Source organism: Lepidochelys kempii, chromosome 24 (assembly GCF_965140285.1).
Source record: "Lepidochelys kempii isolate rLepKem1 chromosome 24, rLepKem1.hap1, whole genome shotgun sequence".
Taxonomy (NCBI): domain Eukaryota; kingdom Metazoa; phylum Chordata; order Testudines; family Cheloniidae; genus Lepidochelys; species Lepidochelys kempii.
The window spans coordinates 15,682,993-15,707,443 of record NC_136403.1 but is presented as its reverse complement, the minus strand read 5'-3'; the positions used below and the strand labels follow the sequence as shown (position 1 = coordinate 15,707,443).

The following is a 24,451-nucleotide window of genomic DNA, read 5'->3' as shown; positions in this document are numbered from 1 at the left end:
GGGCATTCGCCCCTTTTGCTGTGGATTAAAAATGCCCCAGATCACCAGACACCCCTAAATTCAAAGGCCAGGTTGCTCCTCTTCTCAGACACACTGTGGGGAGCAGGTGAGGGGCAGAGAGCAAAGATCCAGTCCCCATGGCCCATGCCTGATTCCCAGGCAGGCTCAGGGGTTAATCGTTAACCAGGCATGTTCCAGTAACAGATCGAGATCCTGGCTCTGGGGCTGCAAATTTGGGAATGCCCCACACCGGGGAGCCCAGGAGGGATGGGGAGGGGAGTGGGATCTAGTAGGGATGGGGATGGGAGTCAGGACTCCTGGTTCTCTACCTCTGGCTTCAGGACCCCTTGTGGTTGCTGGCCAAGAAAGAGCAGGGCAGGCCTCATTCACAGCGTGACCTCTCTGGTATCAGTGGGATTGTCAGTGCCTGGAAGAGCCACAGAGCTGGGGGCCTGCACGTCTCCTCTAAGGCAGGACCCCGGTTTGTGCGGCAGAGCCCACACCCCTGCTGTGCTGTCTATGGCGGGGGCTGATCAGATCCTGTCAGGGTGTAAATCCAGCACCCGCAGCTCCCCTTTATTAGCTCAGGTCTCTGACAGCCTGCGAGGTAGAGACCTAGGACATGGGCTCCTCTATGCTCCCTGCCCCCACCAGCTCTGCTGGAGCCCCTCACTCCCGACCGGCAGCCCCCTGCTAGCTCAGCCCTGAGCTTCCCCCACTCCCCTGACTGCTTCGCTTCAACACCCACGTTCATCTGAGTGCACGGGAGGCCGTTCTGGTGGCAGGAAGAGGCCGGGGGGAGGAGTCCCAGAGGCAGGTGGGTTTTCATGAAATGCCCCCAATAAGAAGGCAAGAAATCCCGAAAACAAACAAGAGAAGCACCTGAGGAAGGAACAGATCCCAGGAGTCCTGACAGCCCTGTCCCGCTCTCTTACTCTAACCACTAGACCCCACTCCCTTCCCAGAGCCAGGTATTGAACCCAGGAATCCTGACCACTCATCTCTGCTCTGACCCGCAGGCCCTGCTCTCCCAAGCTGGAACAGGGGTCCTGGCTCCCAAGCCGCGGCTCTCAGCCCCTTAGCCCGGCACGGGACGCTCAGCGGGGAGTTCCTCTACCTGGCGGGGCCACCACACTCCAGTCCCCTGCTGGCTGCGAGCGAAGACTATGAGGCTGGAGCTGGGCTGCCTGGTGCTGTGGATCCAGCTCCTCCCCTGGGGTCCAGGTTCCTTCGCAGGTCAGTGAGCTTCCTTCTCGGGGTGGGGGAGAGCTGCGCCCCCTCCCACCCCCGTCCCAGGGTGGGGGAACAGGAGCTGTGTGTCTGCCATAGACCCCCGTGTGACCAGCACAGGGGGACTTGGAACCAGGACGCCTGGGTTCTAGCACCAGATCTGGGAGCGGAGTGGGAGGTAGGGCGGGGGATCATCTGTGTTATTATCTCTTCTGAAATGATCTTCTACACTTTCCACGGTATGCATCCGATGAAGTGAGCTGTAGCTCACGAAAGCTCATGCTCAAATAAATTGGTTAGTCTCTAAGGTGCCACAAGTCCTCCTGTTCTTTTTGCGAATACAGACTAACACGGCTGTTACTCTGAAACCTGAAATGTTTATTTCTCCTACCGTAACTCTGCCCTGTTTGCACACGGAGGTTGTCCCACTGCAACGAATCTCTGTCCCATTAGATTTCCGAGTAGCAGCCGTGTTAGTCTGTATCCGCAAAAAGAACAGGAGGACTTGTGACACCTTAGAGACTAACCAATTTATTAGAGCATAAACTTTCGTGGGCTAAAACCCACTTCATCGGATGCATGCAGTGGAAAATACAGGAGGAAGATTTTATCTACACAGAGACCATGAAACAATGGGTGTTACCAGACACACTGTAAGGAGAGTGATCAAGGAAGGTGAGCTATTACCAGCAGGAGAGAGAAAAAAAACCTTTTGTAGTGATAATCAAGGTGGGCCATTTCCAGCAGTTGACAAGAATGTGTGAGGAACAGTAGCGGGGAAAATAAACAAGGGGAAATAGTTTTACTTTGTGTAATGACCCATCCACTCCCAGTCTCTATTCAAGCCTAAGTTAATTGTATCCAGTTTGCAAATGAATTCCAGTTCAGCAGTCTCTCCTTGGAGTCTGTTTTGAAGTTTTTTTGTTGAAGAATTGCCACTTTTAGGTCTGTAATCAAATGACCAGAGAGAGTGACGTGTTCTCCGACACACCACACACCAGAACCACTTACCCAGGAACCTACCCTTGCAACAAAGCCCGTTGCCAGCTGTGCCCACATATCTATTCAGGGGACACCATCCTAGGGCCTAATCACATCAGCCACACCATCAGAGGCTCGTTCACCTGCACATCCACCAATGTGATCTATGCCATCATGTGCCAGCAATGCCCCTCTGCCATGTACATTGGTCAAACTGGACAGTCTCTACGTAAAAGAATAAACGGACACAAATCAGATGTCAAGAATTATAACATTCAAAAACCAGTCGGAGAACACTTCAATCTCTCTGGTCACTCGATTACAGACCTAAAAGTTGCAATTCTTCAAAAAAACCCTTCAAAAACAGACTCCAATGAGAGACTGCTGAATTGAAATTAATTTGCAAACTGGATACAATTAATTTTGGCTTGAATAAAGACTGGGAGTGGATGGGTCATTACACAAAGTAAAACTATTTCCCCTTGTTTATTCCCCCCCCACCCCCCACCCCGGTACTGTTCCTCACACGTTCTTGTCAGCTGCTGGAAATGGCCCATTTAGATTATCACTACAAAACGTTATTTTTTTCTCTCCTGCTGGTAATAGCTCACCTTACCTGATCGCTCTCCTTTTTTGTGTGTCTGGTAACACTCATTGTTTCATGGTCTCTGTGTATATAAAATCTTCCTCCTGTATTTTCCACTGTATGCATCCGATGAAGTGGCTTTTAGCCTACGAAAGCTTATACTCAAATAAATTTGTTCGTCTCTAAGGTGCCACAAGTCCTCCTGTTCTTTTTGTCCCGTTAGAGCGAGTCAGCCCCCCATGTACCCATGGAGAAGCTGGTACAAAGAGGTGCAGACTGGGAAGGCTTTACCTGAAGGGCAGGGAAAGAAGCGATCGTTTAGCTCTGCTCCTCAGGGCGATCCTGCGTACGGACAGGGACTGGGAACACGCAGCCCCCCTGCTCCCAGGGCAGGGAAGGAGGAAACCAGCAGGATGAGACCTGTCACCTCATGGTCCCAGTCCCTGCATGTGCCTCGGCCTGGCTTAGCAATAGGTCCTTCTGTGGTGAACAAGCCAGTTAGCTGCAGAAACAGCCTTTGGCCGGCTACAATTATCCCTTCCCTGGGGAAGCTACCTGGTTAGCTGGTAAAGGGCAGGATCTGTCTCTCACTGACCATTTGGGCAGCGCCCGTCGCAACTGGGCCCTGATCTCAGCTGGGGCAGGGACTGTCTCTCACTGTGTCTGGGCAGCGCCCGGCATGACGGGGGATTTCTAGTTATTGTAATACAAAGAACCCCAAGTATGAAGCGACAGGGATGGCAGGCTGGGAATACTAGTGGGTCGCGCTCTGTGTTTTCTGCAGCTTGAACGCATTGCACCCCCGCAGGTGCCCCTTCCCCCTCTATTTCTGGACTCCCTGAACCCTCCCCCCAACTCCTCTGTCACGCCAAGGGCTCTGGCTGTCCACCTTCTCCCCTCCCCCCATGTTAGGGTCCCCCAGTCTTCCCCATATCCCCCCTCGCCCACTATTGCCCCCCATTCTCCTCCCCCACACCAGGCGTTTTGTGTGCACCCCCAGATCCCTCTGTCCGCCCCAGTTCCTCAAGCTCTGCTTTGCCCCATACCCGCATACTGGTGAACGCCATTCTCTCCCCTGCCAGGGGCTCCGTGTGCCCCTCAATCCTCCCTGCCTCCCACACCAAGGGCCCCTAATCTCTCTCCATGCCAGAGGCTCTGTGTGCCCCCCATTCCTCCCTGCCCCGCACACCAGGTTCCCCTGTTCTCTCCCCTGCCAGGAGCTCTGTGTGCCCCCCATTCCTTCCTGCCCGGCACACCAGGTTCCCCCATTGTCTCCCCGTGCCAGGGGCTCCGTGTGTGCTCGGGATCACTCGGGGTGTCTGTCCGAGCACTTTACGAATCCTGGCGAACGTGGTGATGAAATCGCCGCAGCAGCGGGCCCCGGGGGGCCGGGACGCAGCCCTGGGCTGACTTGTCTCTGCCCCCCTCTGCACGACGCTGCAGCCCAAATGAAGGAAGCTGTTCGCGTCCCGGCTTGGCGCTGGCCCAGCCGTGGGTACGCTAGGCAGGCTGCCTGAGCCGGGGGAGCTGCTTCTCCCAGGGGGGCTGAAGCGAGGGCAACAGGTGAGGGGGAGGAACAGTGGAAAATCCCCAAGCAGGAAAACAAAGCGAGCCGGGGGCAGCATTCGCCTCCCACATTGGCTGGCCGCCTGGAGTGAGTCATTGCGAGGCCAGTTAACCCCTGGGGATCTAACCCCGGTACCAGGCCGCCCTGCCCCGTGTCTATACTGGCCACGCCAAGAGCCCCAGTTCCCCGGGTTGCTCGGTGCTTCCTTTGCAGGGGTTGGGCTGTGTCCCCGTGGCCCGGGGCTGCGTGCTCATCGGGAGTGGCAGGCCGCTGGGCAGAGCCACATTTACAGTCCACTGCTGCTGCGGGGGGGAGGTAAACTCCCATTTCCCCCGGCCACTTAGGGCTTAAGAGAACAGGAGGACTTGAGGCACCTTAGAGACTAACAAATTTATTTGAGCATAAGCTTTCGTGAGCTACAGCTCACTTCATCAGGTTAAGAGTTTCGCTGGCTCGCACCTCTGCTGGGCCAGCGGCAGCCTGGGATAAGAAGGCAGCGGAAGGCGGAAAGGGCGAACGGCTCCCTCTGAAGCCAGGCAGGACTCTGGGGAAGTCTCCTCTCTGGGAGCAGCCTGTCTGGAGGCTCCACCTTCCTGGGTCTGACCTCGGAGCATTCAGCATCCTCTGCCCCTCCGTGTGCTTCCCACAGCGAGTCCACTCAGGCGGGGTCATGGGGGGGCCAGAGGATCCTGCCCCCCAACTCCGCAGTCAGACGTGACTCTCAGCCAGCCAAGAAAACACAGGTTTATTAGACGACAGGAACATGGTCTAACACAGAGCTTGTAGGTGCAGAGAACAGGACCCCTCAGCTGGGTCCATTTTGGGGGGCAGTGAGCCAGACAACCACGTCTGCACTTCACTCCATGTCCCCAGCCAGCCCCAAACTGACTCATCCTCCAGCCCCTCCTCCTCTGGGCTTTGTCCCTTTACCGGGCCAGGAGGTCACCTGATTCCTTTGTTCTCCCACCCTTTAGCTCTCACCTTGCGGGGGGAAGGGCCTGGCCATCAGCTGCCAGGAAACAGGGTGTCGGCCACTGTCTGTGTCCAGACCCCTGCACACACCTGCCCTCTAGGGCTCTGTAACAATCATACACCCTTCTGCCACCCCCTAGATACTTAAGAACTGCATAGGGGAAACTGAGGCACCCCCACACTATTCAGAGGAAACATTAAGAACAGTCTCGCTTTGTCACAGCCCCCAACCCCAGCTCAAGCTCTAGCATGGTGGGGAAACTGAGGTAGGGTGGGCGTGCAGGCGTGTGCTTGTTCTGGGGCACGCTGGCCTTGTTCTGAGGGCAGTTCCCCGGCCTACACCAGACGAGCTGGTGGGATCTACGGCTCCGGTGGCAGCTGAACCTGCTGGGGCTCCAAGCCCTTTGGCACACGGGGGAGGGCTGCTCCGCGAGCTGGCACCCAAGGGTGCCAGGAGGCCAAGGAAAGCCGCGCAGGCTGGAGCCGAATGAGACCCAGGGAACCTTAAAAGCACATGGGCCAGGGTGAGGAACCCCAATGCAGCAATCGGGGGAGCGGCTGCGAGACGGTGGTGCCCCCTCTTTGCCACACGCCAGGGTCCCCCAGTCTCCCCCCATGCCAGGGGCTCTGTGTACCTCTCACTTCGTCCTCTGCCATGTTTAGGTCCCCGCTCCCCTCCTGCCGGTGGCTCTGTGGCCCCCATTTCCCTCTCCCCCATGTGAGGGGCTCTGTTTGTCATCCCCCCGTTTTCCTTCCCCCCATGCCAGGGGTTCTGTGTGACCCCCATCCTCCCCCCCCCCATAGCAGGATCCTTGATCCCCCCACCCCCCACCCCCCCGCATGCCAGGGGCTTTCTCTATGCCCTCTTCTCCCCACACTTTTCCATCCCTCAATGTTTGTGACCTGTGGGGGTGGGGGCGCTGGGCGCAGCTGAGTGGGGGGGCCGGGGGAGGCTGGTTAGGCTGCCACTCCGCACTCAGTGCTGGAAGCCGGCTGCGCTGATCAGATGCAGCCTGGGGTGGGGGGCTGTGTGTGTCCCCGGTTTCCCCCGTTCTGTGTTTGCGATTTCCCCCCAGAAATCACCGCCGGAGCTGGGTAATCCACTGGCGCATAGCCAGAGCGGCAATTAGCCCATTGGGTTCATTAGTGAAATCTGTGCTGTTCGGGTTTGAGTCTCGCTTTGCCTGCTCCCAATGGCCTCGTTACCTGATTTGACCTGATGCCAGCTTCCCTTGAACAAAACCGGATGAGTGTGAGACATGAGGACAAACATTTAATGCGTGTGTGGCGGGGGGAGGGTGGAGAGTGTCTGCTCTTCGTGCCGCAGAGAGCCCTTGGTACAGAAATCCCTGCTCCCATGTCATGTACGCAGCTAGGGAAGTGACTCAGGTGATAGGATGGGGAAACGGAGGCATGATGTGATTAAGTGACACACCCAAGGTCGTACAGAGACAGGGATAGAACCCAGGAGTCCTGATTCCTAGCCCCTCTTTGTGCTAACCCAGTGATTCTCAAACTTTTGAACTGGTGACCCCTTTCACACAGCAAACCTATGAGTGCAACCCCACCTTATAAATTAATCCCCCCCACACACATAATACCCTTGTGACCCCCTGAGGGGTCACAACCCCCAGTTTGAGAACCCCTGCTCTAACCCACTAGACCCCAGTCCCCGGCGCCAAGGATAGAACCCAGGAGTCCAACAAGGAAGATGCACTAGTATCATGTTGCAGGGAGTCCCACAGACACACCCCACTAACATCTAGTGGCAGGGAGTTCCATAGGACCCTTTTGTAGCCCCTCCCCATGCTTGTGTCTCTGTACAGATGCCAACTTCACCGTGGTGCAGTCTCCGTCTGAGGTGGGCGTCATCCGGGGAGACAACGCCACCCTGAACTGCACCTTCTCCCGGGGGCTGTCCCCAGACAAGGGCGCCGTCTCCTGGTCCCGAGGTGGGCCGGGGGGAGAGGCCGCTGTGCCCCTGCGAACCCGCTTCGCACTGGCCTATCCCGACACCTTCCTGCGCAGAGGGGAAGGGACCCTGGCCATCACCAACGTCAGCCTGGAGGATGCTGGGAAATATGTCTGCCGGGTGCTGCTGTGGGGCACCGGGGAGGCCCAAGGCAACGGGACCCAGCTGCGTGTTTATGGTAAGGGTCCCTCCCTGCATCCTCTGGGGAGGGGCGCGGAGTCACAGTCAGGGGCTGGGACCTTTGTCCCACTCTGGCTTAGCTGCTCTCATGGCTCCTGTGTGTGGGTGTGTTCCTTGGTCTGTCCACCCCCTGCTGGAGGGGATGAGAACTGCTCTGTGTGTGTGTTGCCCCCTGCTGGAGGGGATGAGAGCTGCTCCGTGCATGTGAGATTAGAGCCAGCCAGTTCCCTGCCCTGGGGCTGGGTCGAAGCTAGCACCCTCTACATGTCCCGTTCCACTCTGGCAATGTCTTTATGACCCTTTCCCAAGATGTGTCAGTCTGATTATTTTTCCCCTCTCTGTCGGTCTGTCTCCCCCCGTACCCGGCATTTGTCTGTCCCGTTTCACCCCAGCCCAACCCTCCCACCCAGTTATTTTCCTCCAGTTTCACCCGAAGCCGGAGTCAAAATGGACCCTGGTTTGCAGAACCGCTGGTTTCTACCCCCCACCTGCCCGGCTCACCTGGTACCGAGGGAGCGTCCATCTGCCCCCAACCCAGCCACTGCAGGAGTGTGGGGACCCGACCGGACCCCTCCAGGCTTCCACCACCCTGGACTTACCCTCTTCAGGACCAAGAGCCACCTATACCTGTCAGGTGGGGCACCCATCCCTGCTGGTTCCCCTCAGCACTGATTACACCTATGGTGAGTAGGGGGAGACCAAATCCTGTCATGTAGCAGGGAGTCCTGTGGGTTGGCCCTACTCACTTCCAGTGGCGGGGAGTCTCGTGGGCTGGTCCCAGTACAATCCAGTGGTGGGGAGTCCCATAGGCTGGTCCTGCTCACATCCAGTGGCAGGGAGTCCCACAGGCTGGCCCTGCTCACTTCCAGTGGTGGGGAGTCCTTCAGGCTGGCACCACTTGCATCCAGTGGCAGGGAGTCCCACAGGCTGGCCCCACTCACATCCAGTGGTGGGGAGTCCCACAGGGCAAGGGAATGACGTGGTGATGGGGAAAGGGTTTGGGAGGATTTGAGGCTTCTGGCTAGATGCAGAGCGTCTCACACAGTGACAGGCCAGGGCGTTTGCCTCAGGAGGGGCTGCAGGGCTGGTGGGTACCAACAGGAGAGGGGAAGGTGCTGGACATCAGCCCCATGTGCTCGGTACAGCTCATCTGCCTGGGGAGAGACCTGCAGGGACACTGGGAGCCTCCTGGGGATCCGGATTTTCCCTGCATCCTTAACTCTGGGGCTTTCCCCTTCCAGACCCACAGCACCAGGAGCCCCCCTCCCTGATCGCTGGCCTCAACCTCCTGAAAATAGCCCTGCTGGGAGCACTCAGCCTGGGCATGGGGCTGGCTGGTAAGAGACTCCTGCCCCAGTGTCCCCCTGAGCCCCTTCAAAATCTGCAGGTTTTTTAAATGCCAAAGGGCATCAGACCCCAAAGGCAGGGACGGGAAGGGAGACCCTAGCTGGGCAGGAACTGGGACATGGGGTCTTTCCCCTCTAGGGGGCATTGGCTCTGATCTGGCCCTAGGGCAGGGGACTGGGACATGGGGTCTTTCCCCTCTAGGGGGTGCTGGTTCTGATCTGGCCCTAGAGTGGGGGACTGGGACACGGGCCTTTCCCCTCTAGGGGGTGCTGGTTCTGATCCGGCCCCTAGGGTGGGGGACTGGGACACGGGGCCTTTCCCCTCTAGGGGGTGCTGGTTCTGATCCAGCCCTAGGGCGGGGGACTGGGACATGGGCCTTTCCCCTCTAAGGGGCCCTGGTTCTGATCCAGCCCTAGGGCGGGGGACTGGGACACCGGGCCTTTCCCCTCTAGGGGGCTCCATCACTGTCTCTCACACACACCAAAAGCAAGGCTCCCTGCGGTGGGTGTCTGGGGCGACTGAGGCAGGAGCCCCTCCCTGGGGGGTTAGATGCCAGGGGCCAGATACAGAGATGGGAGGGTTAGCTGCAGACCTGCTGGACTCCTAGCCGTGCTCATGCCCCCTTTCTTCGTGGTCCTTCCTTCTAGCCTGTCGGAGGTCTGGCCTAGGGCGACGCCGCCGGCTCCGGGGGAGTGAGGCCCTGTCACAGAAGGAACCGGTCCGTTCAGTGCTGGGACTCACCACCAGGGGGTGCCCTTCCATGGGCTCCCCATCTCCAGGAGCTGCACCGGCTGCTTGGATTCTGGGGGCTCAGGCAATAGAAGGAACTGAGACTCGGAGAGGGGGAAAGGACTTGGCCTGGGTCATGCAGATGGGGAGAGAACCCAGGAGTCCTGGTTCCCCTCCCCCTCTCTAACCACCAGACCCCACTCCCCACCCAGAGCTGAGAGAGAACCTAGGAGTCCGGGCTCCTAGCCCTCCCCCTGCCCTAACCACTAGACCCCATTTCCCTTCCAGAGGTGAGAGAGAACCCAGGAGTCCTGGCTACCAGCCCCTCCGCTCCCACTCTAACCACAAGACCCTCAAACCTTTCCTGGAGCCTGAGATAGAACCCAGGAGTCCTGGCTTCCAGCCTCCCTGTGACTCACAGGGAGCCAAGGGTGAGAGGATGAGGGTGAACGACTGGGGGGTGGCAGGCGGGGTTGAGGAGGAGTGATGACTCAGGCAGAGTGGATGAGGGTGCCCCCTAGAGGTCCAGTTCCTCCCACCCTACCGCCCACTGCCCCGGCTCTGGCATGCCATGTGCCCAGGCTGCGCAGCGCCCATCTCTGATCAGTGTCCACACTGCACATGGCACATTCCTGGCACATTCCTGGCAGGCTTCGCATTCTCAGGGCAACCAGGGATCCTCCTTCCGCACTGCGGCCAGCCAGCTGTCCCTTGCCTGTGTGCTGCTTAGCATCCCACCGCCTGACAGCCCCGGGAACCCCACTGCACACTGCTTCCCTGGCACAATCTGCAGGAATCAGGACATGAACCCTGGTGTCCTGGCCAAATGCCATCTCACAACCCCCTGCAGCATTATGTGCGGCTGTTCCCCAGCTGCCCCGCCCCAGAGGAGGCTACATCTCAGCACCAGGCACACCATCTCTCTGTTGTGTTGGCTGTTAAACATATGAGGGGATAATAGCCTACTACTCCTGCAGTCCTCCATAATGGGATAACAGCCTACTACTGCAGCCTTCCTACAGAGGCTCACCCAGCGGAGCGCTGTGGGGCTTATACTGATTTCTAAACTGGCAATGTTCCGCCCCATTCTACACCAGTGGAGATAGCTGCGGCTGTTAATAAAGCCCTTATCAGATGAAATAAGCTGAACACAGCCCTGATTCCCTTGTGCCATCCCGGCTGTCGGGTTTCAGTGCTGCGCTCTTATCTAAACCCTCGAGGTTGCCTGGTTCTCCTGATAAACTAATCAACAAACAGCCCTTAGCATGGAAATCAGAGGTTGTGCCACTTCTTCTCAGCTGGAAGGAGACATAAATTCAAATACTTGGCCAGATACGCAGCTGGTGACAAAGCAGTGTAGGTGTTGCTGATTGGCACCAGAGATCTGGCCCCATTGACCCCAATGGCGCTCCAGCCGATTGACCCCAGCTGGGATCTGGCCCCATTGACTTCAATGGAGCTCCGGCCCATTGACCCCCGCTGGGATCTGACCCCCATTGACTTCAATGGAGCTTTGGCCCATTGACCCCAGCTGGGATCTGACCCCATTGACTTCAATGGAGCTCTGGCCCATTGACCCCCGCTGGGATCTGACCCCATTGACTTCAATGGAGCTCCGGCCCATTGACCCCTGCTGGGATCTGGCCCCATTGACTTCAATGGAGCTATGGCCCATTGACCCCCGCTGGGATCTGACCCCATTGACTCCAATGGCGCTCCGGCCCATTGACCCCAGCTGGGATCTGGCCCCATTGACTCCAATGGAGCTCCGGCCCATTGACCCCAGCTGGGATCTGACCCCATTGACTTCAGTGGAGCTATGGCCCATTGACCCCAGCTGGGATCTGGCCCCATTGACTCCAATGGCGCTCCGGCCGATTGAGCCCAGCTGGGATCTGGCCCCATTGACTCCAATGGCGCTCCGGCCCATTGACCCCAGCTGGGATCTGGCCCCATTGACTCCAGTGGAGCTCCAGCCCATTGACCCCCGCTGGGATCTGACCCCATTGACTTCAATGGAGCTATGGCCCATTGCGCCCAGCTGGTATCTGGCCCCATTGACTCCAATGGAGCTATAGCCCTGTGACGAAGTTGGGGATTTTTGTCGTGTTTTACATGAATAGCGTGTGCGCGCCTCAGTTTCCCTGTGTGCTGCATGTTTAACAGGGTGGTGGGAGAGGGTTTGTTGTTGCAGAGGACCAGGTGTGACCTCGCCTAGCAGCCAGGTCCCCCAGAAAACGGCCTGGAGATGGGGAACCCTAACAACTGATGACCTGGTGACTAAGAGGCCAACCCTAGCTTGGCCATCAGCCGGTTCTGGCCAGTGGGAGGACAAAGGGCTGAGGAGAGAGGACCCCAGTGACCTGACCAGCTGGTTCCAGCCAGAGGGGAACAAAGGACGGAAGAGAGAGGGCCCCAGCGACCTGTTTACCTGGACAGAAGATAAAGTGCAGGGTCTTGGGACTGGAGGGAGAGAGCAGGCAGAGCGCTCCTGCTGTGCTGGGGGAGGCCAGGCCTGAGGCCCTGAGTTTCCTGTGCTGGGTTCAGAGGCTCAATAAACCCTCCTGTGTTACGCTGGCTGAGAGTCGCTCCCGTCTAGAGAACAGGGCGACATTATTCCCTCTGGGAGTGGAGGCCCCAGGGGTTCAGAGCAAGTGGACTCCCTGAGTGGGCCCACGGCGAGGGACAGGCGTGCTGAAGGCTCAGAGAGGTGCAGTTCCAGGAGACGGAGGGGCTTAACCCCGAGAGAGAGCAAAGACCCAAGAAGGGCTGTTGCACTGAAGGGGGTTCCCCCCAGGGACTGTACGGGGCCAAGAGTGGGCATGACCTGTGAGTTCGTAACAGGCCCATTGACCCCTGCTGGGGGTCTGGCCCTCAAGCTATAGCATCTTTCTGCCTCAAGGAGTCGAGTCCATTTTACAGATTGTAGTGCATGGAAATGGTGTGTTCTAGTGATTAGTGGAGAGGGGAATGGGAGCCAGGACTCCTGGGTTCTATTCCTGTGTCAATGTGGGCAAGTCCTGTTCATGCTCTGTGCCTCAGTTTCCCCTCTGTATACTAACAAGACTTCCCATATATTGCAGAGCTGCCAATCGGCGCTTGTTTCAAAGCCCTTTCGCACTCAGGGTGGAGGGTTTATTCCCCTCTCCCAGCCAGGTACATAGAGTGCTTTGCAAACATTAGCTAATTAAATGTTGTTATTGTTCAGGGGCTGGATAAATATAATTCTATACGTTGTACAAGCGGCAGACAAATGAGGCATAGATACGGGCTAAGATACAGGCGACCTGAGGGAGGGCTAGGAAGAGACTTCCAGCCCCCCTTCTAACCACTAGACTCTGCACCCGTCCCAGAGCTGGGATAGAACCCAGGAGTCCTGATTCCCAGGCCCTCCTCATGCTAACCAGTCCCATTTGTAGGTTACATTCACACACTCCATTATCTCCTTGATAACCAGACCATGTCACATTCTCCGGGATAGAAACCAGTGGCCCGATTGATTCCAAGCCTCTTGCTTCAATGCCCTGCGTCGGCTGCTTTAATTAGCTTCTCCTTGCCATGATTACAGAGCCTAATGAGGTGGCTTTGGCTGAACAACCACCTACAGGCACAGATGGGGACAAATCCGGGGGGTAGCAGCAGAATGGATGATCAAAGTTTGAGATGAGGCCACCAGCGGGATGCATTTCCATGAGAGTCCACCGGGGGGCGGGGGGGGGGGGTCGAGGTGCCTGAGGTGTTGCAGTACCCAGCGACTCCACCAGAGGGAGGTGTTGCAGTCTCACGCTGCACAAACCCATGCCACGCACTGCCAGCAGGATGCCTCCCACCATTGCGATCCGTGAGAGCTAGTGCTCTCTGTCGCCCCCTCTTGCTGTGGAGGTGCACTGCGAGTGGGCCCCATCTCGCCGGCCCAGAAAACAGCCTACAACTGCCGCCCGCCCACCGCAGCGCTGCTTTGTGGCAGGAGGCAAAGGTGTGTGTTTTGGTACCAAGGTGGAGGGTTTGAGTCCCAGCCGAGGATCTGTGAGAGCAGGGCCGTGTTGCTAATAATTGCAACAGGAAGGCACCTGGTTTGTCCCAGGATGATGATGTCCCAGTAGCCGGCTCTTCGTCCCTAAATCCCACAGCGCTTTACAGGTCAGCGTCATTATCCCCACTGTACAGCGAGGGAAACTGAGGCACGGAGTGGGGAAGTCACGCAGCAGGCCAACAGACCAGGGCTCTGTCTGCTCGGCCTCGCAGGGCAGGGATTCCTTCTACACAGTGAACGGCAGAGGCCTTTGATGCAGAAGGGAAGGGGGTATGGGGCCTAGACATGCTCAGCGGTGGGTTCCAGTCCTGACCTGATCATGTCATGAGGTTGGTGCTTTCCAGCTTGGTCCTGGCCCCAGAGAGAGGATCCCGGGCAGCGGGGGGTGGGGAGGGCGGCTCTGGGAAGATGTGGATCTGGGAAGAGGACCCAGGAGTCCTGACTCCCAGCCCCATGCTCCAACCCACTGGACCCCAGCACCAGGGATAGAACCCAGGAGTCCTGCCTTCCTAACCCACTGGACTGCCCCACAGTCAAGTCAGTCTGTGCGTGCTGGGGGTGGGTGACTGCTGGGATCACAGCTTGGAGCAGCAAATCTGGCTGCGCCCAAGGCCTCTGCATTGCTCCTGGGGCTGCCCCGGCGTCAGCTTCTCCGTTCGTCGGTAGAAGACCTTCCTGGCCAAGGGGGGCAGGGAGCAGACGCCCCAGAGCCGGGCCAGGAACCTGCGGCAGGAGTGCTGGACAGCGGAGGAGGAGAAGTAGAAGATGACGGGATCCAGGCTGGCGTTGAAGGTGCTCAGGAGCAGGGCCTTGTCCCTCCAGGCCGGGCTGGCCCGCTGGACGAAGCCCACCACGTGGGAGACGTTGTAGGGTGTGAAGCAGACGATGAAGACAGCGAGGGTGGCGGCCACCAAGCCCACGGCCCGCTGCTTCTTCCCCCGGCGGATGTGGGGCGAGGAGACCACCACCCACATGAAGCCGCAGTAGCAGAAGGAGGTGAGCAAGGAGGGCACCAGGAAGAGGACGATGCCCAGCTCCAGGCGCATGGGGAGCAGCACCCGCAGCTGGCTGGGGGTGAAGTCATCGTAGCAGAGGTCCCTGGAGGAGGCGAAGGCGCTGGTGCCGTTGGCCGGCCCGCTGCCTGGCTGCAGCTCGGTCACGTAGACGATGCTGCAGTGGGCCAAGGAACACATCCACAGGCCCAGGCTGGCCAGGATGGCATAGGCGGGTCGGCGCCGCAGCTTGTAGCAGATGGGGTAGGCCGCGGCCAGGTAGCGCTCCACGCTGACGGCCGTCAGGAAGAGGGTGCTGGAGTAGATGGTGCTGAAGTAGAAGAGGCCGCTGAGGGGGCAGAGGAAGGCGGGCAGCGGCCAGCGCCCGGCCCCGGCCTCGGCCACCTTGAAGGGCAGGAAGGCCAGGAAGCAGAGGTCGGAGAGGGTGAGGTTGAGCAGGAGGATGCAGTTGGGGGTGGCCTTGCGCCGCAGCTTGCGGATGAGGGCGTGCAGGGCCAGCAGGTTGGTGGGGAAGCCGGTCAGGATGGTCAGCAGGTAGATGGAGAGGTACAGGGCGCGCTCCTCGGGCTGCGGGGCCATGCTGGGGGCATCGCACCTGGGGAGAGACGGAGGGGCAGGGTCAGCGTGGGACGTGGGGCCTTTCCCCTCTCGGGGGCGCCGGCTCAGTGGGGGCAGGGAACGGGACATGGGGCCTTTTCCAACTAGGGGGCGCCGGCTCCCATCTAGCCTGTGGGAGACGGGCTGGCTCGGGGGCAGGAGAGGCAGGGAATGGGACATGGGGCCTATCCCCTCCAGGAGGCACTGGCTCCTATCCAGCCCCAGGACGGGGACTGGCTGGCTCAGGGGCTGAGATCTGAGTAGCCAGCGGAGTATTTTGCTTGGCTACCAAACCTGCTTTAATTCAGGCCTTAGTGGCCCAGGCTTGGTAGTCACTCGCACCCCTCGCTCCTTCCCTCCCCACCCCACCGGAGCACAGCTGGGGCATGACAACCTGCAGGAGCGGGGGCCACGCCAAGATCCCGAACACCCTGGGGGACCCCAACCACCCTAGCCAAGATGTGTCTACCCCTGCTCTGCCCAGCCCCATCGCTCTCTCTTGGCCATGGGGGGGAGCTCATTCCCCCTCCCCCCCCGTCGGCATGCACCCCCCCACGCACTTCCATGGCCTCTGCTCCAGACAGGCGGCGTCACCCAGGCAGCCCCTCCTCACCGGGAACGCACAGAAAGGGCCGTGCATTGCCAGGGATGCATATGTGTGTGGACACACAAGCAGCGTATCCAGCAGGTGGCAGGGCTAATACACAGAGCAGGACTCATCCCCTCCAGCAGGGGGCAGCAGGGGGACGGACACACACAGACACAGAGCAGGGCCCAGCCCCTCCAGCAGGGGGCAGCAGGGGGACGGACACACACACACACAGACACAGAGCAGGGCCCAGCCCCTCCAGCAGGGGGCAGCAGGGGGACGGACACACACACACACAGAGCAGGGCCCAGCCCCTCCAGCAGGGGGCAGCAGGGGGACACACACACACACAGACACAGAGCAGGGCCCAGCCCCTCCAGCAGGGGGCAGCAGGGGGACGGACACACACACACACACACACACAGAGCAGGGCCCAGCCCCTCCAGCAGGGGGCAGCAGGGGGACGGACACACACACACACACAGAGCAGGGCCCAGCCCCTCCAGCAGGGGGACGGACACACACACACACAGAGCAGGGCCCAGCCCCTCCAGCAGGGGGCAGCAGGGGGACACACACACACACACACACACACAGAGCAGGGCCCAGCCCCTCCAGCAGGGGGCAGCAGGGGGACACACACACACACACAGAGCAGGGCCCAGCCCCTCCAGCAGGGGGCAGCAGGGGGACGGACACACACACACACAGAGCAGGGCCCAGCCCCTCCAGCAGGGGGCAGCACACAACACACACCCCCGCAGAGAGCAGGGACCGGTAGACACACACAACCAGGACACCCCAAGTAGCTCCCCTGACCCCCTGCCAATGTAGCCCCAAGGAGGGAGTGGGGGGGCGGAGACTGTACCCAGTGCCCCAGGATGTGAAGCGTCACTAGGTCAGCTGCAAGGAGCCCGGCGTTTATCAGCACCCCAGATCTCGATGATGACATGGCTCTGCCGTTCAACCGCACACATCCGCCCCACGCTGCCCTAGATACTGTTTAGTGTCCACAGCCGCTGAGCGAATCCTCCGTCACTGTCTAAGCAACACCCAGACTTAGGACAACAACCGGACCAGGGCACGTCTCACCCGGCCCTGAGACACGGCCACATGTGGTGCGGGGGGCAAGCTGGGGAACAGCCACCTGGCAACGCCGCACAGGGACGGCTCGCCTGGTGCTGGGGAACTGGATCAGCGCTAATTCCTGGGTTCTGTCTCCGGGAGCAGGGTCTGGTACGTTAGAGCAGGGGGAGGGGGCTGGGAGCCAGGACTCCTGGGTTCTATTCCCAGCTCTGGGAGGGGAGGGGGGTCTAGTGGTTAGAGCAGGGGAGGCTGGAAGCCAGGACTCCTGGGTTCTATTCCCAGCTCTGGAAGGGGAGTGGCGTCAAGTAGGTAAGAGCAGGGAAGGGGCTGGGAGCCAGGACTCCTGGGTTCTGTCCCTCATGGTGAGAGAATACAGATTAGAGTTGGGGACAGCCCCTGCAGGCTGCTGCCTGCATTGATACATCATGAGCTCTTGAGTGTCTCATTGCAGGTTAAGGGAACAAATTATCTCCCAAGAGACGGACAGTGGGCCAGTTACAAGGTGTCTCTTCCCCCGCATAGTCACGGCCTAACTCAATTCAGGGGCTTGGCACATCTTCCTGGGAGAGGGCCTGAGTCTCTCCCACAGCTGCAGTTCCCGTGGCTGGCCTGGAGGCTCAATTCCCATCCCACGGTCGCTCTCCCGCTAGATTACCTACACTAGCTCTCCCCACGCAGTCAGGGCTGGCCCCAACGTGGGGCAAGGGGACGCTATGCTGCAGGGTGGGGTGGGGGCTCCCTGGGGAGCAGGGCCAGGCACTCTCCTCTGGCAGTCCGGGCTGGCCCCGGTCCCCCAGAGTGGTGCTAGGGGGCACTGTGAGGCAGGGCAGCCCAGGTAATGTGTGTACATTGCTTATCTGTGTTCTCTGAAGCCAGCGCCTTGGCCATCTCTCCTCTCCCTTATCTGTCAGACAGTCGGGGTGAGAACGTGGGAACCACCGCAGTGCAAGATCCCCCCCAACCCTGCCTGCAAACCGTGGGCCGACAACCCCACACTTTCCCACGGCCCTTCCTCCGCTAGGAGACCACGCGACAGCTGAACAGAGCGCTGCCCAATGGAAAGCCCCCCGACTCCCTTCCGAAGGGCTGGGAGAGAGGACACGGGCCCCTGCAGGCACCTCTCTAGCTAGGAGAATAAATAGGCTAACCTGGCCCTTGGGAGCCAGGACTCCTGGGTTCTATCCCGGTTCTGGAAGGGGAGTAAGGTCTAGTGGTTGCTTAAAGTGTTGGGGGGTGGGCAGGTGGACTCAGGACTCCTGGGTTCTGTTCCCAGCTCTGCCCTATACGCCCTGTGTAACCTTGAGCAAGTCACTTTGTGCCTCAGTTTCCCCCAGTCTATAAAAGGGGGGCAGGCCAAGTACCAAGATCAGCTCGTAACTGCACCATTAAGGTTGAACAAAGCTCCTGTTTTAGCAACTGGGCCTCTAGATCAACAGCACAGCCCATGTGAGCTAAGAGAGTCACTCCGTTACCTGGCAGATATAGTAGGCTAGTATCCCCTTACATCTTCCAGCCCTAGAGGAGGTTGCACTGTAGATCCAGGAACTGGCGGCCCCAGCCCAGCTGCTAATGGCTGGCGCCTGCTTAGAGGATGACTTAGGGCATGTCTACACCCAGTGTGCAATCTCTGAGTCGTAGGGCCTTGTCTAGCCATTAGGAAGGTGACAAGATGCTCGGCTCAGGATGGGAGGTACACGCCCAGTCCCGGCAGGCCAGTGAGTGGCAGCGTGCCAGGGGATCTGGGCACGGCCACGGGTATGTGGGGAGCCCAGGGCTGGGTTGCCAGGGGGCTGTGGGTTGGGATTGAGGGACACCGGCAGAGCTGGGGTGCATGCAGAGCTGGCTGGATCTAATGAAGGGAGATGAGCTGCCAGCGTGGGAGGGCTTTTCTCATCATGCTGATCAGGGGAATCTAAGTAGGAAACCGAATTTCCCTTCCCTCGAGTGGGTGAGGGATGAAGCACCAGGGGCTCTGACAGCCTGGGGGAGCTGCTGGTCAGTGGGGCAGGGCTTCCCAGCCGCTGGCATCTGGTATACACCATGCAGGGTAACTTCACTCCCCACCTTCCTGAAGCAGAGCTCCCAGCCCCCCTTCCTGAAGCAGAGCTCCCCTAGACCCCCCACTCCGCTCCCAGAGCCAGGGAGAGAAGCCAGGAGTCCTGGCTCCCAGCCCCCAGCCCTGCTCTAACCACTAGGCCTCACTGGCTCTAATCTACCAGGAAGAAATGCCAGCTCGTGCCTGGGCTCTGGGCTGCAGTCACACCAGCCAGACCCTCTGCTCAGCTCAGTACCTCAGAGCCTAAATGTACCCGCCCTGCCCTTTCCTCCCCACATCCGGGCCTGGTCCAATGCCCCCTACCTGCTGAGGGGACCCTGGAAAATGGGGGTTACAGCCCCCCACAAACCACCAAGCCCAGATCTGTTCTGCCCCAGCCTGCCCTGCGGTGATGGGGGAAAGCTTTCGGGTACTAATGAGGCAGCAGCTGATCAGATTTGGTGACAAGGCACTGAGATGCGCCCGCCTCTGGGGTGTTGCAGCCAGGGAACAGTCACACAGCAACGCCACACGGGTACTGCTCAATTGGATCAACATTGATACCTAGGTTCTGTGCCCAGCTCTGGGAGGGGAGTGGGGTCTAGTGGTTAGAACAGGGGGTACTGGGAGCCAGGACTCCTGGGTTCTATCCCCAGGTGTGGGGTCTAGTGGTTAGAACAGGGGGTACTGGGAGCCAGGACTCCTGGGTTCTATCCCCAGGTGTGGGGTCTAGTGGTTAGAACAGGGGGTACTGGGAGTCAGGACTCCTGGGTTCTATCCCCAGGTGTGGGGTCTAGTGGTTAGAACAGGGGGTACTGGGAGCCAGGACTCCTGGGTTCTATCCCCAGGTGTGGGGTCTAGTGGTTAGAACAGGGGGTACTGGGAGCCAGGACTCCTGGGTTCTATCCCCAGGTGTGGGGTCTAGTGGTTAGAACAGGGGGTACTGGGAGTCAGGACTCCTGGGTTCCATTCCCAGCTCTTTTGTTGTATTGGACACAGCAGTAGTTGCCCAATGTTCAAATAAAGCCACCAGTACAACTGGGAGCCGGAGTTCTCTCTGCCAGTCCCAACCTTTAGACTCCCCTGCACTCCCAGAGCTGGGGACAGAACCCTGGTGTCCTGGCTCCGCATTTCTCTCTGTGGGTTTGTGCTGGATCTTCATTGTATTCAGGCATCTCTAACATCCAGGGGTGTTTGATCTCTCAGCCCTTTGTCCCTCCCCAGTCACCCAGTGACTCTGCCCGGCGTCAGGGCTAATGGTGCAGGGGCAGCCAGTCTGCTGGTTGTGTGACGCGAAAGCCAAACAGCACTTTCCAATTTCCAGGAATGGATCTGAAGGCTGCTAGGGGCCAACGTGCAGAAAAATAAGAAAATTACAATAAACATCCTTCCCGAAGAGCTTTGGAGAGCTGGAGTCTGCAGCAGAAAAGCAGCCGGTGTTTACACAACATGCTAAAGGCTGAATGAAAGAAACAGATTTGCCACACAGCACATCATTAACCCATGGAACTCCCCACCACTGGGTGCTAGCAGGGTTAAGGATCCAGGCCCTGCTATGAGAGACAGTCCCTGGCCCCGGGGGGAGATCAGGGCCCCGCTATGCCAGGCACTGCCCAGACACGCAGCCAGAGTCAGTCCTTAGTGAAGCAAACTCCTGGCAGGGGTGTGAAGTTGGGTGTGTTGGCTTCTCTGAAAGGCAGGCATGGACACACGTATCATGGTCACACCAAAGGATCGGTGCATGCACACAAAGACCCAGAGCGGGGCTCAACTCCTCCAGCAGGGGGCAGCAGGGATCCCCCCCAGCAGCAATCTCAGGGGTCCCACGATCACAAACATGAGAGCACAGCATGCCCTGATCTGTTTCAGGGTCGTTCTCCAGGAGGGCGGCCGACAGGTCCTTTGGCATCTGGAGCCCTCGGCCATGAGGGATGCTTGTCCCGGGGCCGGGAGCGCAGCCAGCTCATCACTAGAGCAAACCTGTCTCCCCGGTGGAGCCAGGTCCCCATGGGACGCCAGGAGATGGGGTCGCAGGCAGGCTCATTGGCACGCACCGGAGCAGGACTCGTGACTTCGTCCACTCTTGCTTCCGGCTTCTGTCATCCCGGCTCACGGGGGCGGGGGGGAATCTCAAATCCCCCAGAGCTATAAGGATTGCCTGAAACCCCCTGCTCTAATCACTAGACCCCACTCCCCTCCCAGACCCAGGGTTAGAACCCAGGAGTCCTGGCTCCCAGGCCCCTGCTCTAACCATTGGACCCCGCTGCACTCCCCAGTCCAGGGCCATACTGACATGCATCTCTTGCCTACAGGGAGGTGTTTGTGTGACACAGAGGGAAAAAATCGATCCCATTAACGGTTCCTCAGCACGGGGCCCCGGGGTCGCTGGCATGGACAGCAGCAAACAGGTGCAGCCCAGCGTTGCTGGGAAGCCAGAAAGTTTTCTGCGGTAGGTAAACAGAGACTGTTCCAGCCCTGGCGAGCTGGGGCAGGGGACAGGCCACCTTCCACCTCTAGGGGGCATCGGATCCCATCTGGCCCCAGAGTGGGGCACCGGCTGGCTCTGGGGACAGGGCATGGGATATGGGGCCTTTCCCCTCGAGACCACACTCCCAATACACAGCTGGGAATGGAAACCAGGAGACCTAAAGAAAGATTGATTCAAAACATCCACCTTCCTGGGTTGGATCCCCAGTTCTGGGAGGAGAGTGGGGTCTAGTGGGTTAGAGCCAGGGGGGAGCGGAGGGGGGCTGGGAGCCAGGACTCCTGGGTTCTTTTCTGGGAACCGCCATCTGCACAATGAGTTGCTTTACACAGAGAACCATGGAGCTGGTATAAGACTGGAACATCTGCCTGTCTATCCATCCATGGACACCTATCTGTCCATCTTTCGTTGTGTTCCTCTATCCTTTTCTATACACCGCCTTTCCTCTCTCTGCCCTGTGCTGTTTGCTCACAGGCCCCAGGCCCCAGGCTGGGACAGAATACCAACTGAACTCACCGGGGTGCTGGGTCAAGTCAGATCTCAGCCGTTGCGTAGATAGAGGGGGTGTCCGGGGATGGATGGATAGACAGAGAGGGTCTATGGAGATAGATGCAGTGTATGGGGATGGATAGATAGATAGAGGGGGTGGATGGGGATAGACAGATAGATTATAGGGAGGGAGGGATAGAGAGGTGGGGAGGATGAAGGGATGGGGAGATGGAGGGGTGTAGAGGGCTGGATGGATAGGGAGACAGAGGGGGATGGAGGCGTGGGGGGGATGAAGGGATGGAGAGATGGAGGGGTGTGGAGGGACGGTGGGATGGGGGATAGAGACTTAGCCGAGTGCAGGGGAGGGGGATGGAGGTGGAGGGTTGCATGGGGACCGAGGGCAGTGCAAGGCTGGATGGGGCTTGGGGGGGGGGGGGGAGGATGGAGGGTGTAAGAGGAAGCAGAGAGGTAGACGGGGGTACCAGGGGGGAATAGATGAAGCGGTTGGTTAGGGGGGGATAGGGGGACTATAGGGGATGAATGGATATGGGGGGGATGGACAGAGGAGTGGCTAGGGGAATAGACCAAGGGAGGGATGGGAGCTATGGACAATGGGGGAGGGTGGGATGGATAGAGGAAGGGTTGGGGCTATGGGGGTATATGGGGGCTGGTTGGGGGACTGTGGGGCTATGGGAGGCGGGATGGAGGGGGATTGGGGGGATCTCACACACACACACATTCTACAAAGGATAGATTAATTGGGGGGTGGGGCCAGGGAGCTGGATGGATGGGGGTGCATTGCGGGCCTTGGGGGGGCATATGGGAGGATGGATAAAGGGAGAAGGGGTTGAGGTACGTGGGGGAGGATTTGAGGGATCGATGGATGGGGTGCACAAAAGGATGGAGAGACGGTGGGATGGGGGATCCGTGGGGGATGGATGGATCTGGGGTGCATGGGGGGAGGGACAGATGAAGGGAAGAGCGTATGGGGGGATGGGGGCTATGGGGATGGAGGGGGAGGGGATATATGGGGGCTGGGGCCATGGGAGTGGGGAATATGGAGTGGATGGGAGGCCAGGGGGGCTATGCGGGTGCAGGGGGTGGGGGCCATGGGGAATGGCTCTCAGAGGCACGCAGAGATTTAAGGCCAGGGGGACACGCCCCCCCCTTCCCAATCCCCAGCCCCAGCCAGGCACCTACCACGCTGGAAGGTGGCCGGACTCCTGGGTCCCTCGGCTGGATCGCTGCCTCCTGAATCCCGTCCCGTCTGCTCCGCTCCAGCGGCTGCAGCCCCCGCACCCCTCCCGCACCAGCTGGCACCGCCCGAGGGCGGGGCCGGGAGCTGCGGGGCGGGGCGGGGCGGGGCGGGGTGGGGTGGGGCGGGGCTAAAGTGGGCACGAACTGGGGGGACTGGACGGGGGCGGGGGAGATGCACCGGGATTTGGGGGGGGGGTGGATTGGGAGCTCGCCCTGGGGGGCTGAACCCTCTTGCAGTACAGCTGGGGGACACAGAGGTGGCTGGATCCCGGCCGCCCTCTAGCTCCCGGGGGGCTGGGAAAGGAGGGATCGTTCCCCCCAGGGAGGGGGCAGGAGCCACAGCGCTCAGGCTGCTGAAGGCTAAAATTGGACAAAGACCTGGCAGTGGGGAGCCGCTGAGAGCAGAACCCAGGAGTCCTGGCTCCCAGCCCACTGCTTTAACCACTAGCCCCCCCTCCCAGAGCTGGGGATAGAACCCAGGAGTCCTGGCTCTTCCCTCCCAACCACTAGACCCCACTCTCCTTCCAAAACTGGGGAGAGAACCCAGGAATCCTGGCTCCAGGATCCCCTTCTTGGGCCACAAAACAGCGCCCAGTATTCCAGAGCTGGGATGGCGGGGGTCTGTGGGTCGGCACTGGCAGAACTAGCATGGGGGGAGGAGTCCCGGGGGGGCGGATAGCAGGGGCTGTGGGTCAGGATTGAGGGGCACCAGCAGAGCCGGGCTGGGGGGGACCCCAGGGCTGGGGCAGCAGGGGGCTGTGGGTCGGGGGTGAGGAGTATCGGCAGATCTGGGTTGGGGGGGGACCCCAGGGCTGGGGCAGCAGGGGGCTGTGGGTCGGGATTTCTCCCTGGCTATTGTTATTATAATTCCCCATCCCTGCCTGCTGCAGGCCTTTCTCTCTGTTTGCCCTTTTAATACCCTTTCTATTATGTTCAACGACTTCCCCAATAAACCTCTGCCCCGACCATGGATCTAACCTTTCATCTCTGCCCAGCTCTGCGCTTCCCCTTTTTCCTGGTCTCCCTGGAGGATTAACTACACAACATAAACACGCAGTTGAGTGAGTGGCAGCTGGTCTGGACCCAACCGAACCCCGCCCTACCCTGCCCCCACTAGGACTCAGAGTCGTCGTTTGCATAGGCAAAGTGGGCAGTCAGACAGTACATTTACAATTTCCCTAATGCTTTCCTTCTTTAACGATCTCAGCGCCGAGACTCGGCCACCTCTGGGGCGGCGCAACGGGGGAGCAGTCACCCGGGGAAGGCTCGCCTGGCGCTGGGATGCGCCCAGCTCTGGGGTGGG

The 24,451-nt window shown here is 59.5% G+C and overlaps 1 protein-coding gene across 1 annotated transcript; it reads right to left on the bottom strand.

Moving 5' to 3' along the window:
* Positions 1–12,763: 12,763 nt before the first annotated feature.
* Positions 12,764–23,163, bottom strand: LOC140902564 (free fatty acid receptor 3). Its single transcript, XM_073322768.2, has 2 exons — positions 23,092–23,163; positions 12,764–15,205 (listed from the first exon to the last, which is right to left on the bottom strand). The coding sequence occupies exon 2, from the start codon at positions 15,187–15,189 to the stop codon at positions 14,173–14,175; it is 1,017 nt and encodes a 338-aa protein (XP_073178869.1). The 5' UTR covers positions 15,190–15,205; positions 23,092–23,163; the 3' UTR covers positions 12,764–14,172.
* Positions 23,164–24,451: the final 1,288 nt, after the last annotated feature.